The sequence below is a fragment of the Cariama cristata genome, unplaced genomic scaffold (assembly GCF_000690535.1).
Source record: "Cariama cristata isolate BGI_N322 unplaced genomic scaffold, ASM69053v1 scaffold9838, whole genome shotgun sequence".
NCBI lineage: Eukaryota > Metazoa > Chordata > Aves > Cariamiformes > Cariamidae > Cariama > Cariama cristata.
The window spans coordinates 32,314-51,435 of NW_009630654.1; the positions used below are offsets into that span (position 1 = coordinate 32,314).

Genomic DNA, 19,122 nt, shown 5'->3' on the forward strand with positions numbered 1-19,122 from the left:
TAGTTTGAATTTTTCCAGAGAAAATGTTAAAAAATTCAATACGAAGAAAGATTTTTCTCAGATTCCTGTAATTAAAAAGATTTTAAGTGATGTGGGAATCTCTCTACATTTCTTTTAAATGAATACTTGTGAAGCATATGAGAAGTGAAATAACCATTATTTAGGTGTAACCCACTAAGCCATAGGACTAGGTCCAAAATGTTATGGTCATCACTGGTTCCAGTGGGCTATTTTATTGGGATTAACTTGAAGTGGTTGTACATACCAGACTATCCATCTTCGGGACATATTTAAGGGTTATCATATAATCATTTGGGAGATTTCCAACCTACAATAAACAGATAATAAAAATGTTATTACTGACTACACAAAGTAAGACTTAAATTTCCATCACTGTATTCAACAAAATCCATCAAACAGCGAACACAAATTTTCAGTAACCTACCAGGTGCAAAAGCTTACTCTGTTTCCTGTGGAACTGCTCACAAGTGAAGCATCTTTCCACATCTCTAACGTCCCCAGATCCGATCTGATCATATCCAATGCCACCACTTCCCAGCAGAATTAAAGTCAGTAAGGTGGTGAGGAGAAGTGATCTGAAGTTATTAATTCCTGCAGAAACTCCACTGCATTTTCATCTTTTCATGGCATGTCCTGGTGTTTACATGACAATTTTTATGTAACCCCCACGACTCCAAACAGTAGAGGACCTGGTAGTCTCTATGACTTTTTCCTTCCAATAATTTCCAACTTCAGCAAGCATCTGAACCTAAAGAAATACTTGCCTGCCTTGTGCATAGTTACGTACTAGGTCAGAAAGACACTCGAGCACAACTTTAACTTTGAAGCTGTGCCTCTTACTAATGACGAGCAACATAATTATATCATAGAAATATCCTGGGGCAAAGGAGAGTTTCCACACACGTAATCTGAGTGCGGCTTTGTAGATGTGGGTGAGTATAGGGTGTGTTGAACCAAGGACAAGCAGTGGAAGAAGGGTTCTCACTGAATTATACAATGCAATCTGCCACAGATGGGACCCAACACTACCATGAGACGTGGTGGATCATCTGGGGAATGTGCAGAGTGGGGAGATGAAGAGGCAGATGCTGCCATGACCCACAATCTCTTGAAGTACTTTTTTCAAAAGGTTTACCAATATTATGATGCTTAGTGTACAGCAAATCTATTTTCTTTTGTGTTAGTGAAAGATTCAATTGATATTTCTCATCCTGGTTTGAAATCCATTCAGTCAAAAGACAGTAAGCACATAGATAACTCCTTTGGTGAACCAGAATCTGTACTTTGTTCAGCAAAGCGTTTCTGCTTCTTTGGGTTAAAGATCATTCTGTTATGGCTGCTTTTGATTCTGCTGCTATAGCAACCAGCACAGGGATTATTTTCTTTCCTGTGCAGTTTTTACGTAGTATTTTGTTTGACACAACAGAATGTTTTATTTGTTAATTAAAATTAACTTTCAATTAAAAATTAAAACAGGAATTTCAAAATGTTATGGTTCTAGGAATGATCAAGGACAACACTTATGCACAGTCAGTCACTAGTGAATTCCAAACATTTTTTTTATTTACAATGTGGACTGAGCCACAATCTTTCAGTTCAATGACATCTAGTTTTCTCCTACAGCTTTAAAAAACAGGTTTTATACAAATGATCCTGGTAAATTCCTTTCTATAGATCAAGTTTCTTTTTAATTTTTTATTTTTATACCTACATATTCCCAACACAGCAGTGGCAGAAGTGCCACTAAAATTCTCTATATCAATTTCTATTTACCTAGCATTTTGGGGAGTTGATTCAAGATGCCATAAATACTGAAAAATATTGCAATACATTTGTTCTTTCTTTAGAACATCTGGTTTATTCTAAGTCCTCATCCACAATTTCTTGTGTATTTTTCCTTCCTCTAAAAACATCCTGACATGACGACACATTAATAGGTAACCCAGTTTCTTTTCCAGCTTCCTTTGCGTGCCTAGAGAGGTAGGACTAGCAGCATTTCAAGCATCAAAGATAGTGAAGATGTTACTGTGTGTGCAAAGTTTCCCACACTCACTCTAGAGGGATTCAATATTTAGCAATGTCAGCAAAAGCACTGTTCTTTAAGAAAGGTCACTGGAAGATTAAATTTGTTTCAAATCAATGAACACTACAAGAATTGATATGCATTATGTATACAAACTACTTTACTGGCATCAGAGCCTGTCAAGCACTTTTCATGCACAGTTAAAAAATGTAACTGCCCAAGAGCTCTTACAGCTTCGCAAACAAAGCCAGAGCATAGCTCAGCCTCAAGTATTTTACTTCTTGACAGACTGTGAATCAGAAAAGATATTTTTGAATTTACTACTAAAAATGAAGATCACTGGGGGGAGGGTGTCAAACATAAAATATATGCCCTGCCTCAAGAAGAAACAACTTGTTAAAGTTTTATTGATTAAACTCCACATGCCAGATGCTCTGCTGATGGTAAATGATGGAGCTCAGTCAAAGTGAGCGAGTTATATTTGTGTCCCCGTTGGACTTCCCAGCTCACGCACAGAAAATAGGGTAGAGCCCCGATGTAAGAGTGAAGGCTATGTCTGCACGAAATCTGTGCATTCTCTACTCTCTTCCTTTTCTGAAATGAATCTTGAAATTTCGTTGAAGGTTAACCACCAAGACTATGATCCAAACTCACCACTTGATTTTCAACTGCTGAAATGATCCTGAAAGGAGTGAACGGACTCTGCACACCAGCTCTGTGCGGGGTGCCCGACTGCTCCGGCTCCCAACAAGGAGCAGATGGAAAGAGGGCTTTGAGCTGCCTGAGCAAAAGGGGACAGAAAGGGACTGTCCCTTGGAACTCCCCCAGTCCTGGAATGCCTTTTTTGGTTCCTGGACACAACTCCTTGAGTGCAGTGACAAATCTGGGGGCAACAAAACACCTGCCTGCATGACATACCTTGGTTTAGACAAAAGTAACAGGTTTGATGATGACAGAGAACGTCAACTGATAATCTTGGAAAGTAATGTATAGAACTAAAAGAACCCTGCATTGCAATTAAAATGCCACAAAAAGTTTGTCTGATTTAGTGGAGGCGTGTGGTTGTAGAAATCCTATCAGACTCTGAGAAGAGGTGAAGAACAGGGAATCCAGACTTATGTCTTTAAATCCATATAAAACCAACGTTAAGTGCTATATTCCCAGTTGTAACAAATCTCAAACTAGGGAATGTAAGATTCCTTTTGACATACAGTGGTCTGAATATTTAATACAGCACTGTTAACACTGCATAACCCAAATATACTTTTAAAATATGCTCATGGTCACATAGATGGGGAGATGAAAAAGGGAGGTTACATAAAAATTATCTGGGTTCCATAAACTACTCTTTCATTGCAACAGCGGAACATAAGAGAGATGACCTATCTCTGCAGTCAAGTGCTTTGAAATGAGGGCTACTGCTCTTGGAAATTCTCTTTATTGTGACTGCTCTGAGAATTTTAAGGAGACAAGCATAGATATAATTTTTTTTTATATACACAGATCAAAGATAAAGTAAGTTGATAAAGTAAAAATTACCATTTACCATTGTCAGTGATTTCTTTTTTACTCTGAGGCATATGATGGGAAAACCACAATACTTTCCTTTTGGCTACCATTTCTACCTCCCATTTCTCTCTCCATCATTCCTCTTTTCCTACTCTTTAATACCTTTGCATTTTCCTTCTTTGCATCCTTGCCTTCTCTTTTCCTGCAGGAGCTACCACTTTCTGTCCATCATCTCTGCAATCTACTCTATCTCATCTGCTAATGAAGCAGTTAATAAAATCCTCATCATTTGGCTTAAGACAACATGCTAACGATTTCCGTTCACACTTCTTACAGCCATAGTGGCAGACTATTTGCAGGATAACAACACTGGATCATTTTTTATAACCTCTTCATTCAGCAGAGTTAGATCCATTTAAAAATAAATAGCAAATGATGCAGAGAGTGTGTAGTACACATTTGCAGCAAAGATGCAATGTGAAGGCAAAGTGTTTGAAACAGTATGTCTCGAACAAGCAACCTGGTCAGTAAATGCTGGCTATTGTTTGGGTTTCCATTCAAAAGAAAAAAATTGAATATCTTACATTTCATTAATGGGGGAAACCAAAATATGTAGGTACATTCTATACATACTGCACAGCTCAGTGAAAATTCTACTAAAAAATTGCTTTGGAGAAGCAGATCATGGAAGAAGAGGTGAATATCACATTTCGTTAATGGGGGAAACCAAAATATGTAGGTACATTCTATACATACTGCACAGCTCAGTGAAAATTCTACTTACATGTAGGTTTTTTGTTCATATGTAACAAACAGATATACAACAGATTCCTAATTCTTATGCAAAATCAGTGTCACAGTTACATCAATGCAGCTTTCTGCTGACTTACTGTGCTGAAAAGAACAATGGGGACAGGCTTTATTGACAGGTGCTGCAATTACGGTTTCATAATACGGAACATTTGTTCATCAAGTAATGTGTTTCCCTCCAGACATCTTCATTAAAAAAGAAGCAGGAGTTCAAGTGATTAGTAATGCAGAATGAATACTCTCTAAAGACTTTCATTCTCTATAGGTATGAAATCATGCTCTTTTAAAGTTCTCACTATTAAAAAACAAACAAAAAATGATTGTTCAATTGTTCTTCGCTTCTTAAAATAATTTTACTTAGGACACATTCTTCATATGACAAAATTATATTACAAAGATACAAATAAATTTAATCTTACAGAAAATACAAGTAATTTTTGTATGAACAGATACCAGTCTGGTTTGGTCTTAGGTTGATTAATGCTCAGAAACCTTACTGTTACTGAATCTGCTTCCTCTTTCCGATTCTAGCTTCTGGTATGAGTCTAGTATGATGTTAGTGAAAATCCAGATTAACACAACTGAAAACAAGTTACACCATACATCTGTCCTCAATTTATTACTCAACACAAAGTTGATTAGGCAAATGACCCACATTTTCAGGCACCGCACAGAATGCCTTATTTATTCTCCAATAGCTTAGGCTTAGTAGACATCCCTGGTCTATATTCACAGAAAGGGTTGACCGAGGCGTGTTCTTCTCCTATTCCTAGAATGCAATACAGTTGAGCAGAACGCAGCTGCCGCCATGCTCAGGGGTTTTCTACCAGTGATGACAGGGTTGTTTACAGTACTTGGAACAAGAAGCCCAGAACCAAATAAATGAAGACTAGGTTGTACCAAGCTACAGGCAAAAGAGTTTGGGTAGGGAATTGTGGCACTCTTTTGCAAGGTGTAAGTGAACTGCAGTGGAGGTAGGGAAGAACAGAGTAGGAAAAAGAAAGAAGAGGGACATGGACTCATGCTGCAAAGAATCTTAGCATGAGATAGGAAGAGGATGAGAATCTGCCTGGAGTTCATCAAGGAGCATCCTTCCTGCAGCCACAAAGACCATAACAGATACCATAGAAATAACAAGGAGAAGCTAGCACAAGAGGGCAAACTCAGCATGCATTAAGACTTCAAAGGCGGTGTTGACTGTTAGTACCTTTTGAAGACAAAACCAAGAAGATTGCCATTGATACTGAAAAAAAGGAGGAACAGCTTGAAGGAAGTAAGTAGAAGATACAGGGTCAGAGCAGCAAATTAATAGACAGAAGAGCAAAATTATAGAAGTCAAAGCCAGAAAAAGGCTTTTCAGTAGACTGGATTTTTATCCACTGGGAATTTGGAAGAAAAGTGAATTTGTATGGTCAGAGAGCTATAAAAACATTTTTTCCTGTTATGACAGGAAAAACAATGGAGGTTTTAAAAGTGAACTTACAAGGGTCGAGAGCGAAAATGGACACCTTCATTATAGACCTGAATGGCTGGGGAGAGATGGAGATATACCTTTACGGTGAGGAGAAAAGGCCCAGGGAAGACTAACAGTTTGGGGAGATAAAAAGATCATAATCCGCCTCAGGGGAGGATTCAGGCCATACTGAACCTAAGCTGATTTCTGAGCATTTGTGATGAGACAGGAGGAAGAGAGGCCAATATCCTAAGCTAATGATGGGACTTGTGTACTACCGCTGAATGGCTAGTTTATTGCACGCAGATACGGGACTATACTCATGACTAGGGACAAAAGGGTTTAAAGAACATGAGAGTGTGGCCGAGAATAAGCCTTTAGAAACAACCATCATACCACTCTCAGGAAGTCTGATAGAGCTTGTGGATAACACTACAGTAACTATGGGCAATAATTGTACACATAACATTAGCTCCTGTGAAATCCTCGGCTCTACAATTTCTTCTCAGTGTGAAAAGGGAGGACATTTATTAAAGGCACTATGTCTTACTGGCACAAACTCTTTGGATCAGTGGAGAAATAAGACTTTTAAATGCCAGTAGGATCAATAAAGAACCCAACGACATATGGGTGCTATGTCTAATTTTGAAGATGTAAGTCGTCAGAATATCATTGCTTAATGCAATGAGTATATTTTGTTTCAAAAATCAGAAGTGGTAGGAAAACTTTTATAGCAATTTACAAGAGTTGTAGAGTCTTCTGAACTACATTTTTAAGCAATTATCATGTTGGAGTCCATACTATATCTGATAAGGATATACTCCATATAGCATTAAAAAATTTGTACATTTTAGCAAAGTAATGTGATCAGTCAGTATTCTGCGTGAATTTCTCCCTTCTCGTATTCACACTGTCAGTTAATGATATTTTGTTTTAAAACTACATTAAACCTTATTATATTTTTTTTCATTTTGTTCTCAATGTCAAGCTGTCATGGTGTAGCATTTCAAAAGAGAATGACCAACTTGCAATGTAGTCAGTTTAATTGAAACCAAGAGTTCTTATACTAAATTTAAGATACTAAACTTATTTCCATGTTACCCTTTCAATTCTCAAGTGGCCATACAGAAGTTATTTCTGCACGAAAACTCTATGCAAATATTAGCACAGACAGACAAAACAGGGATACAGACTTTCCTCAAAACATTATGGCACGCAACACAAAACAGAGAGAATCCAGGTGTCTGGGCTTTGTATTTTCTGCATCTCTCTGATACTCCTCCAACCCAAAATATCTTTGAACTTCACCCAAATTTTGCATTTGGTAGAGAGATCTGAAAGGTATGGGTGTAAGTCAGGAGAAGGACCGTACCGCATCCTCACGGAGGGGTGGCTGGAGGAGCTCAGCCCTACCCGACTCCGCTCAGGCTTGGCAGCAGCAGAAGCACAGTGCAACCTGCACAGTTGGCAGAGGTTTTCTTCCAGGACAAGTAACACATACACCAGAACAGTTGCCATATGAAGTCCTCCCCGCCCAGCCAGCAGCCCAAGCAAAAGGGGATATAAATCCAGCAAATGCTCAAAACGTTGCTCAGCTAGGCGTCATGGCTAGGAGCTATGGGAGGGAACTAGCAACGACGCTGCATGTGGAGAACTAAGAGGGGATGTGGAGGAGGGTGGGGGTATGGAAACATAGTGCTGCAGGGATATGTGCAAGAACTGCAGTTGCTGGACTAGTCTGGATGAAGATGTAGGAACACGATATGGAAAGTCACAGTCAAACTAAAGACTAACCTAACTTTTATGATATTAAGTTTCTTTGGTAATTTATCTCAAAAGCAAAGTGTGATTGCTCAAGCTGTATGCAAATTTCTGTAACCTGTAGTTACACGTTCTTGAAGTTTAAATTGTACTAAAGGGAAAGTTAAATCATTTGTTCTAAGGATACATGATTGACAAAAAGTTATTGCTAATCATGTACTAGACAATTTCACCAGTCCTCACAGGAGTTCTGTTCCGGCATGCTTTGAACAGGTTTAAAATCAAAGCTTAATACTCTTTCAAGAGATGAAATATCACCTTGAATAAACACACCAGTACTTCAGAATTCTTCCTAAAAGGACTCACATGAAGCACTAAGCATTTGAGCGGGACTAGAGCACACCCAGAGACTGACACTACGTGCCAATGGATATAACAATGCCCAATAAAAACCAGTTAAGAACGCTGCAGTGGCAGCAAATGCAAGGGACTCCAAATTAAGTGTTTGATAATATTAATGCTGGTATTGCAACTGTTTTTCTATAACGAAGCCATAATTTTCAGCTCAAGTCCATATGTAAAAGGTGGTATACTTCTTGAGTGTCCACTACATACTATTTCTTAAAAACTTTGGTGTTTGATCCTGCACTACCTCAAGTTCGCATAATGACTGACTTCAGTGGAGTTAAAATACCAACTGACTTCACACAAGGAGATGCAGTTTTACAGGTTAATGCAGTGTTCAATTAAGGAACAGTTAAAATGTATTTAAATTAATTCAGTTCTTATATGAAGCCGTGAGTCCTTCAGACTTAAACTTCTAGGTTCAGCAAGTAGAGAGAAACACATAAGGAGTGTAGCCCACTCACACCTAAAGGCTGTAAGAGCAGTTCAGTTGTTATTGCCTCAACTGCTACAACGATGTCTAATAGCATACTATTTTTATATATGGCACAAGTTTCCCATATACTTAATGTAAAAACTTCTGGTTCTTTTCAACTGTGTTTGCTGCCAGTTTGCTCCGTGCAAATCAGTAACACAAAGACAATAATCTTGCATCTGCATGGGAAGCATCTCATCCCAAACAATGCTTGAGGAAATCCAGACTTCTCACAATTTTTACAGAGGTGTGGAAGAAGGAAAACACATATGTATATATGCTCCAGCTTGGTCAAGAAGGTCATCTCTTCAATAAACTCTGAAACTATTGTCCAGCCTCTGCAATAAGGGGTTTGGTTTTGATCAAGTGACAGACAGTGATGGACTTCTTTTTTAAATATTCCCCTGGTTCTAATATAGTTTTTCTAACTTTCCCTAAAAATGTAAGTGCCATTAGCCACTATTATTGTCTAACATAAAGAAAAATTTAAAATAAAAGCTACTTACCAATTTTGCAATGTCATTCACATCATCTGTCACTGGATTCCCGCAGGAACTCTGGGCTTTGACAAGAGGATTAAGTAGGAGTAGTTGAAGACAAAAGCAAGTGATAATCCAAGTCTATTTAGTTAAAAAAAAAAAAAAAAAGAAACAAGAAACCCTAAGTAAGCAATCTCCAAATGTGAAGTAACAAGAGATTGTAGTAATGTGTTTCATATACAAAGTCCAGATGCAACAATACTCTCCATCTTTCATGAGGACATACTCGTACCACTATAGCAAAATCTTTATGGCAGGGATCCACAGAATTGCACTTAATTGATCTTTTCTGGAAGCAAGTACCTTTAGAGTAATAATGGAAAAACTGGTATTGAGCCATCCGATTACTCGAGCAGGATCCTGCTTAGCTTCTGCAAAGTTTACAGATACCGAAGACTAAAAAGAGACAACCTTTGCAATATTCTTCATCACCAACATAAAGCTAACTAAATACTTGTCATTCACCTGATAAGGTATCTGATAAACCTGTGCCTCTAATGTGATAATGATTGATAAGGAACAAAATGATACCAGACCACAGCAAGGTAAAAAAAGAAAGTTCATAATTACAGTCATTACACTTGGGTACTTAAACTGCAAGCAAAACCACAACTGGACTCTGCCCAAATACTGAGATCTCCAGCAGCAATACGACACATTTTCTCTAAGTGGTGTGCCGTGGCCTCTCAGGAGCGGTAGCTTGGCTTTGGCACTACATTCCCCTCCGACATCCCATGAGGAACAGCAATGCAATGTACTCACACAGGCTTGCGAGACTCGGCCAGAAAAGCACCGGATAACTCGCTGCCATGCACCTGGGTGTCTCCTTGGTTACCCTGCCTGAACTTCCTCGCCTTCTCTTGTTCCTTCTGCTTCACCCCTTTCCCACAGAGCCTCGTGCCAAGTTTAAGCTGCAAATCTTTATTTCCAGAATGTTAAAGCATTTAAGTTATGGATAATCAAAAGTTGCCTCGGGTTGTGAAGCTGCTTGTGCCAGCTGAGTGAAGCTGTCCGCAAGAGCAGATGATGGGGTGCATTTACTGCAAGAAAGGAGTTCGCCTGTGCAGGCTCCTGAGCCCCCACGAGGGCAGGACCGAGACCAGAATTTGCTTTTGCACAAACCAAGATGAATCTCAGCCCTGTCTGTTCCCTGTGACAGGCAGAGCTCCTGTCTCCAGCCTTGCCTTCAAAGGCTATCCAACCTTTCAATTGAAGACCAAAGCAAATCAAACAACAGAGATGAAGCCTTCTAGGAAAGCAGAGAGAGCAAATCACAGATTTAAAAGATTAAGTATCATTACCTAGAGGGGCTAAGAAAGCATGATGATAGAGATTGCTCAGGAGCTACATAAACATGATGGAACAGTGCCAGGCATTTTACCTACAGCTGTTAAATGACAAGTAAATCTCTCTCTTGTATCTTATATCTCTCAAATCTTGTATGTATCTTACACCTCAAGTAAAACTGGTCATTTGCTTTCTTAGAATACGGCTTCCTGACTCATTTAGGTAAAACCAGTGTGGGCTGCTGCTGGAAAAGACAGTCCAGCCTCCTCCTCCTACCTCTTGCATTGGCACTGGTGAGATGGTTTAGCCAGCTGTACCAGGCAGACAACTTCCATTTTTGTTTTCCTGTGCTTTCTTCAGGTGGACCAGCTTTCTGATCCAGGTAACTGAGACAGCAGAAATGCTCTGTTACAGATGGGACAAGCCAGGACTGCCCGTTTCGGTGGAGCCTGGACTCAGCTTTCCCTAAACTGTACCTTCAGACACCACAGGATCATGATGATGGGTAGAGTCACACACAAAGAAATCATAAATATTCTAAACAAAGTACACATTCAATACACAGCATGACTTTTGAGAATGCCTCTAGCATTTAGAAATACCTTTAATTTAGTATCTGTACAAATAATTATTGAGAATAATTATCTATGTGAAGAATTGAGAATAAGTACCTAACCTGAAGTTAGGTACCTAACGGTCTTTCTTAGAAAACCTCTGTATCTTATGCTATACAAAGCTTTGCAGTTACACATACAGGAAAAATTCAAGTGCTGGGGAGATGCAATGAAGGCACTGCTAGTTTCCGAAAGGACCTCTGAGAGCTCCTTGCAGTGTACAAGAGCTCAAAATTGTTTAAGAACTAGCTTTACGTGGTCAGAGAAACATCTCCCTCTCCTCACATAAGCTCCAGAATCACAGAGGAAACCAAAGGGGACCTCGAGTTAACAGACTCCTTCCCCACTGCGTTTTTTGGAACAAAATTGTTGTAAAAAAGGCAAGAAGTTAATGACAACCAGCTCCAAAATAGACTAAATATACTGCTTTCAAGAATTAAAGAAAAAAGTAGTTCTACCTTCAGAGTTAAACAATACACCAGCAGTTACACTCGCTGGGGGTTCAGGGACGTTTCCCTGACGTGTTCTTTGGAGATGAGTCCACGCCAGAAATAGCCGATTTCTTTATCCAGTTCCTCAATATTGACTAGTATGCAAAGGAAGATGGGATTTGTTCACTGACTTGTGTCACTGTCATAGGATAATAATCAAAATAGTACCAAAACTCTTTAACTGGAAATACTTTTTTGCCAGATCAGCTGAGTAATATTAATAAAAACAGCAGCACACTCCAAATAAAACCAGAACTCTGATGCATCTTGTCAATTTTCATACTTCTGGATCTAAAGACAACCCATACGTGAAGCTTAAAATCACTACACATGCCATAATTACGCAAATCAGTAAGAATACACTTTTTTCCTATGTAAATAAGGGGATTTAAAAGCATAGCAAGTTTTATAACTGTTATTAAAAACAAATGCTTTGTAAATTTTGAGATGATTTGAGGTTTTTCTTGCTTATTTGTTCCCTATGTCATCCAACAGGAACTGAAAATCTGAAAAATACTGCTAGTTTCAACACGCCTATTATCCAAAATCTTTTAATTATTTGCACTTACAAAATATAAATATTACACATGCCTACAGGCACATTGTATGTAAGGACTGTATAGATCAAAGAGCTAAGCTATTTTTGTGTTATTTACTAATGACCAAACCTGCTGTTTGAGCAAAACTCAAATGGACTGAATTAAATCAAGGACAGAACAAAAGGGAACCTTAAACAACAGCTTTATAAATAGAGATTCCAGTTTTACACTTTACTAAGCATAAATGAAAGTTACCCACACAGCACTCATAACAGATTTCCATATATAATTACTTCTAAGCTAAAATGGGATTTCCAAAGCTGGCCACAGGATTTAATCACACATCATCTATTAGCATTAAATTGAAGATATACGACAGACAAGAGGCAGACTTGTATACCAAAGGGCTTCTCCCTATTTTTGGCTAAAAAATTATTCAATTGTTTTTATACTTCAAAATCTCTCAGACACCGAACATTTAAGTTGCTTTTGTGAAAGGGGGAAAAACAATGATTAGACAGGAAAAGATAATTCAAATTAAAGATTTCAAGTATACCCTTTCGATCACTCTGCAAATTATTTTTACTATTGCTTGTAAGCCACAATCTGTAATTCCAGTTAACAGCATTTTAGAGGCTTAGCTAATGATCCAATGTGTTGAAGGCCATCCTTTCAGCTGTAAATCAAGAACTTTTTCATTTATGTTCTTCATTTACAATCTGGAGTGTTGACAAAGGCTGCTGAATGAGTGCTTTAGCATCTTTTTCACAGCATGCTATCAAAGATACTTAGTCATGCTGGTTAATATTCAGCTAATTCCTTAAGTGGAAAGCAGCAAGGGGAATACCAAATTGCTAAATAAGCCAAACATTGGAAAGTTTGGACATTTCCAAATATCTAGTTTGTACTGATAACAATCTAATCATAAGTAGGGGGAAATCATCCAAAGAAGAAAAAAGGCAAATAATGAAATGCAAAAAAACCATTAAGCACAAGGAGAGGTAGTAACTATACAGATGAATGAGTTCTTCATTACAAAATTTCTTGCATTCAAATTGTGTTAGCCACAGAATTTTTCAGCCCAGTTTCTTGAGCAAATCATCCAACGAACCACAGCCAAGCCACGGCTGCAGTAGGGTTAGCTGACAACGTGGAACAACATTTACCCTGGGCCAGGCTTCCCAAATTCATTTTCCACTTCTGCTAATGCTGGGGTAGGAACTTCTCTCAATATTGGCTCCTCAGGCAGCGTTTGCATACTGCTTTGCTGAGGCACAGCTTCTGAACTTCTGCCATAGGCAACACTGGTTGGTCAGTCACGGATACCTAACTTAATGCTCATACTTATGCCTTAGAAAGCCTTTTGTAGGAAGATTCAGAGAAAATGAAAACAGCAAGAAAAAATATTTCTTACCTTTATTATTTTTTTTAACTACAAAGCATCCAGAAGCATAAAAGCACAATAATTCTTTCATATGTCTACCAATCTATTTAGTTATTCACCTGTGATAGAGATCATTAAAGTCACGGAATAATTGTCCTTAAGCAATTAAGAAATTTAAAGTCAGCATGGCAAAATCTTAAAATGAAAGAAGAGCATTTACAGAGAATATAATCCAATTCCCATTTTTGTAGTATTCAGCGATACCTCCACCCATGCAAATGACAGCGGTAACTTTAAGAGGCTGCACCTAAATACTACTTAAATGCTAAATATTGCTCAAGCCCCCCAAAAGTCAGTTAAGTGTGGAAAAGAAAAGGTCACCCACCTATGACCACCTAGTTCTGGAAGCAGTGAAGTATTTTGGCAAGTACATTTGGAAGGGGAAAGGTCCCTACGGACTCTCATGTACCCAGGAGACAACTTCAGTGTAGTTGGAGGAACCACTATGTGAACCCTGAGTAACATGGAGTTGAAGCATTAAGTCGAGTGTACACCCATCACTGTCCTTCAAAAGACTGACACTAGTCTCACCAAATATAGTAGCCTATCAACTAAGGTGCTCACTAATAAGTGAGAGACCTGGGTTAAATTTCCTCTAACCAAGGTAATTCCAACTCACAGGAATTAGGATCTGTTCCTCTGATATCTACCTTGTAATTACCACTACAGGTACTTTCCCCCTGTGATGGCTGCCTGGCCAGAAGGGGCAAAATGGGGGTACACTGGTATCCTGACCCTTATTTTTCAGAGCATTTATGCATTTTACACTGGCAAGCCATTACATGGAAAAAAAAAAAAAAGACATGTTCGCTGCACAGGCATCAGAACGTTTATGTGTATCCTCGTCTCGCACATGCTCCTCCATCTGGGCACCCTAACTTCTGGGAAGCTCCCCAGTCAACGTCTGAGTTTTCTTGAACAACCTTTTGGCAGTCCATTGAACAAAAGGCAGGCTAACTCCAGTTTAGTGAGTCACCCTGCCGGGGTGCGACACCTAAAAATCTCTGGATCACACCCTATGTGCTTTGTTATGATTACAAAAAGCAGATGCATACTTTTCTAGTGACTGATACTATTCTTCGTTTGTTGGTTTTTTTTGGTTTTTTTTTTTTTTTTAAAAACGATGTGTAGTAGGGAGAATGATGATAAAAGTAAACAAAACTCATCAGGGAGTATCAGAGTGATTTATCTGTATTTTGATTTAAACAGACTAGAGAAATGCTGGTCACTTTTTCAGAGTAAGTTTTGGAGTGCTTTAGACAAATATTTGAACATGTATTCAGTTATTTACAAATTTACACGTGCAAAGGAAAAGCCAACTGCTGTATCCAGGTGCTAACAGATCTTGTTCCCTTTTAAGGTACACTGCTAATAAAGTAGAAATAACTCTATTCAGGGCAATAGATAAAAGTAGTCCCAAACCCATTAAATGCTAATGCAGAACCACTTTTTCTTCAGCTAGAAGGAGAAACAATTCTCTAGTTCTGCCAAGCTATACACATCTTTTTCCTGAGACAGACAAATTTAAGATACATGGCCTTACTGAGAAAGTGATGAATCACACTATTCTTTCCCACCATCCAGATCTTGAGAAAGCTAGGAAGCTGCTTAGATTATATGTCAGCCTCATTTCATGCAACCTCGGGCCAATTGCTATCATCCTCTACCCCTTCCAGCTCGCCTTGACAGATGCCAAAGCAGCAGGCTGCTCCAGCCAACGTGCTACCCTTGCACTTTGTAAGCTGCAACCAAACTCCTGCTGTGTTTGGTTTGTGCGCTTCAGCTGGAACCAAGATGAACATGATAAGCAAGAAGTGTAAATTGATATGGAGTTTGCCTTGCAAATCAATGTAATCCAGGTATTTTGTAATTACATTCAGTAAACTACAAAACAGTGTTTTTAACATATAAATTAATGTATTTATTTTCCATCCTTGTAAGGATATCAATCTAAAATATTTGGCTATTCCAAAAATGTTGGCTTCGGCTCTTTAAGAATGTTATCTGTTCCATAATAAATTTTGTCCACTGTTTAATCTCGCTTGACAATCAGGGATTCAGGCAGTTTCCATGCATCCTAAATCTGTCCTGTATGACAGCCAGTTTGTTTAGTTCTCAAACACTGGGAAGTGAAGTTACCAAGAAACAGGTAATTATATACGCACGTTGCCTCTGGAGCTTGTGTTAATGGCAACCAAACAAATATTTACTGATAATCATCCATCAGGTGGCATTCTAGCTCTGCAAAGAACCGGGAGTTTTATGGACAAAAATGTTTCAATTGGAAGAAAGGTCAAAAATTTAAAAAAAAAATATTTTGAAAGAAGTCTTCCTGTTAAGTCATAATCACAGATTATGAGGATCTTCAGAGATCCTGCACTTAGCACAGTCTTTCTAGTACGTATATACTGGCAAGAGATTTTTTTTTTTCTTCCCCTCTCCTTGTAAAGTTCCATTACAATCATCCAGGATTGGCACTAAAATTTTACATTTTTGTATCCCACTTCAAAGTGATAAAGACCAATATTTACTTGTTCTGTTAATGGAGACACTGAGATCCAAAATACCTACACAATCAAAATAGAAATAAGCAGAAGACCAGACTTCAGTTGACTCAACAAAATCTCCCACAAACTCCAAAGAGGAAGTTGTCTCTTTTCTTCCCCTCCTGGAAACTTATGAAAGACTTTTATAGCATAAATCCAAAGGCATTTTTAAGTAATTGAAAAGGGAAGGCAAAGTAAGATACAAGATTATCTTGGCAGGGAGGATGAGATTCTCACACTGTATGGAGGTGGATGATCTGACTTCCTCAGGGAATGGAAAGATATTCTCTTAAGTAAAATACTTAATTAAAGATTGTTTTTAAAGACCTATTTCAGATGTCTTGCTTGTTTGCCAAGTTTGTGCAAGAAAATCCACTATCTTGAATATTCTTTTGAATTATAATGAAAATGTATACAGAGCCACCCTTTTTAATCTTAGACCTTCAAACACCAGTAAAGGAAATGGAATAAGAGTTGTTACAGAAATTCTGTACCGGCTCTTTCATTCTTACCATCTGCTACAAAGTACATGGAATTTGGGTTGGGAGAACCATTACATTGACAAGGAAAAAAAATAAAAATATCAAGAACAGTGAAAACATCAGCTATTTTGATACTTGGTATATGATGAAACTCATATACGTGATGAAAATGTCTCTGTCCTCCATAGTATTTCATCTGTAGCATGAAGTAAAACAGGTTAAGTGTATTCTTACTCTTTCATGCACATAAACTTAGCTGGAAAGTAAATGGTATTCTAAGTCTGAAGACTTTTCAGTTCATGCTTGAGTCTGTGGAAAGAGAACATCAGGAAAAAATATTCTTATACAAAATTAAAAGGTTTTTAGGCTTTTTTTTTCCTTTTTTTCCCCCCTTTTCAATCCTTTTATACTTTCTTGTATAAACATAGGATGATTTTTGAAATATAAATCACAGACTGGTCAACTTGGTCTTAAACCAAAGACAAGGCCTCAGAAAGACACTGTTCTGTTTCTGAACTCTGAATTTCTTTGATAACATCCCTAATAGGTCCTGTATCTTTATAGGGATATAAATTCAGAACTAGTCTCTCTGGCCTGCTCAATATGAGTGACCCCATTACAAAAGGATAGTTGCTGAACACGGACTAAAACTAGATGTCAGTACAGTCAAGACTCTGTATTTCATCCACCTACCTTACTGGTATTATATCCTTACAATTACAAGCTTAGATGTGATTAAAGAGCACTGTTTGGATCTCTCGGACATGCCAACACCAGTATAAGCTTTGACAGTGCAGAAGGATGATATTTTTTCACATCAGTATTGTACTATATATCATGAGACTTAATCTCCTGACTTTGTACAGCTGCTGTCTACATTGGTGGTCTACAAGAGCACTCAGGATAAGGTGAAAAACAGGGGTTGCATAAATTATATGGTTTACATCATGATAAAGATCACGGGATTGAGCCCCAGCAGCTTTCCTCAGTCTCTCTGCCATTGTGAAGATCTCACAACTAACATCATGCAAATGTGGCACTCTGCAGTCCATCCAGAAAGTAGCAGATGATGCCTGAGTTTAAGGCAAATGATATCAGTAATCTGAATTCCAACATACAGGGGTAGGTCTGGGCAGTCCTGCTCAACAGGCAACCAAAAAACTGGTATTCCTGGAGCATAAATCTCTTGACTGATTTTATTTGCCCCATTCCACATCAGGTGTCAGTTTTCAAAGTGGGCTTTGGGTAACTCCTGGGATAGGCAGGCTCCAGATAATGGTTCTATTATATCCCATTCCTTCGATGCCACAGACAGCTTACATTTGTAATAGGACTGGATAAAACCAAACAAAGAGTGCAGGAGTAAACTGGGAGTGGAGGGAATAATCATCAAATCATAGAATCATTTAGGTTGGAAAAGACCTCTCAGATCATGGAGTCCAACCGTTAACCTAGCACTGCCAAGCCCACCACTAAACCATGTCCCTAAGCACCATGTCTACACATCTTTTAAATACCTCCAGGGATGGTAACTCAACCACGTCCCCGGGCAGCCTGTTCCAGTGCTTGACAACACCTTTGGAGAAGAAGTTTTTCCTCATATCCAATCTAAACCCCCCCGGCACAACTTAAGGCCGTTTCCTCTTGTCCTATCACTTGTTACTTTGGAGAAGAGACCGACCCCCACCTGGCTACCCCCTCCTTTCAGGTCGTTGTAGAGAGCGATCAGGTCTCCCCTCAGCCTCCTCTTCTCCAGACCAAACCCCCCCAGCTCCCTCAGCCGCTCCCCATCAGACTTGTGCTCCAGACCCTTCACCACCTTCGTTGCCCTTCCCTGGACTCGCTCCAGCACCTCAAGGGCTTTCTTGTGGTGAGGGGCCCAGGACTCAGCACAGCATTCGAGGTGAATCTTGGGAAATTGTTCCAGATCTTCAGTGTTCCGATCGTTAAAAGCCTTCTTGTATCGTCCAGTTTAAGTGTACTGATAGCAGTTTATACCAATGTGTTCACATGGCAACACTGCTCCTTTGCTTTGTAGTTATACTCCCATCTTTCTGGTTTGTTCTCTTGATGTGTTTATGGAGATCAATGCTACTATCTGAGTCTTCGTTATGTGTAATTAAAAAGCCCACCTAATTTCCAGTGCTCCATGACATAGAAGCAACACAAAAAACCCAAAAAAACCTCATGGAAAATAAACAAAGCATTCCCTTTCTCTTACCTCCTCTCAGATTACAAATTGTATTATTTGCTCTCCAGAATACCTTATTTTCACACGCTCTCCTCTCCATCAAATGTAAACAGAGGATTACCCTACCTCTTATCGGGCATTGTTGCGGCTATTACAATGGATGAAGTACCCAGCCAGGTGGTTGCTTCTGAAGCGAAGAGGAGCAAACAACTTAAAATCAACACTTTAAGTCATGCAACTTTTAAATGGGATCGCTCCTCATTAGTCAGAGCAGTTTCTCCCACTGATAAATAACAGCTGACATAAAAGGTATTCCCAATTTATTCACACAAAAGCTGGCTTCTCTGGATATATTCCAGACAGTAGCACCTGCGTCAACTTAAAAAGGCTTGGAACAGGAAATTTCAACGCACCAGAACTGAGAAGTTTTCACTTGGATCCCCCAAAACCTCAGTTGGTAAGTTTTCAAATTATGACGTAACATGTATTTTCTCTTGTAAAATGTTGGTGAGGAAAGTGATTTTCCATTTTG

The 19,122-nt window shown here is 38.8% G+C and overlaps 1 protein-coding gene across 1 annotated transcript in view; it reads right to left on the minus strand.

The window, feature by feature from the left end:
* The window catches only part of KITLG (KIT ligand), a 35,246-nt gene extending 16,516 nt beyond the window's left edge, over nucleotides 1-18,730 (minus strand). Inside the window, exons 1-5 of the mRNA XM_009705633.1 lie at nucleotides 18,717-18,730; nucleotides 10,560-10,669; nucleotides 9,761-9,915; nucleotides 8,964-9,077; nucleotides 266-328 (exon numbers count right to left, since the gene is read on the minus strand). Of these exons, the coding sequence (XP_009703935.1) occupies nucleotides 266-328; nucleotides 8,964-9,077; nucleotides 9,761-9,915; nucleotides 10,560-10,669; nucleotides 18,717-18,730 (456 nt within the window). The remainder of the gene's footprint in view (nucleotides 1-265; nucleotides 329-8,963; nucleotides 9,078-9,760; nucleotides 9,916-10,559; nucleotides 10,670-18,716) is intronic.
* Between the last annotated feature and the right edge of the window lie 392 nt (nucleotides 18,731-19,122).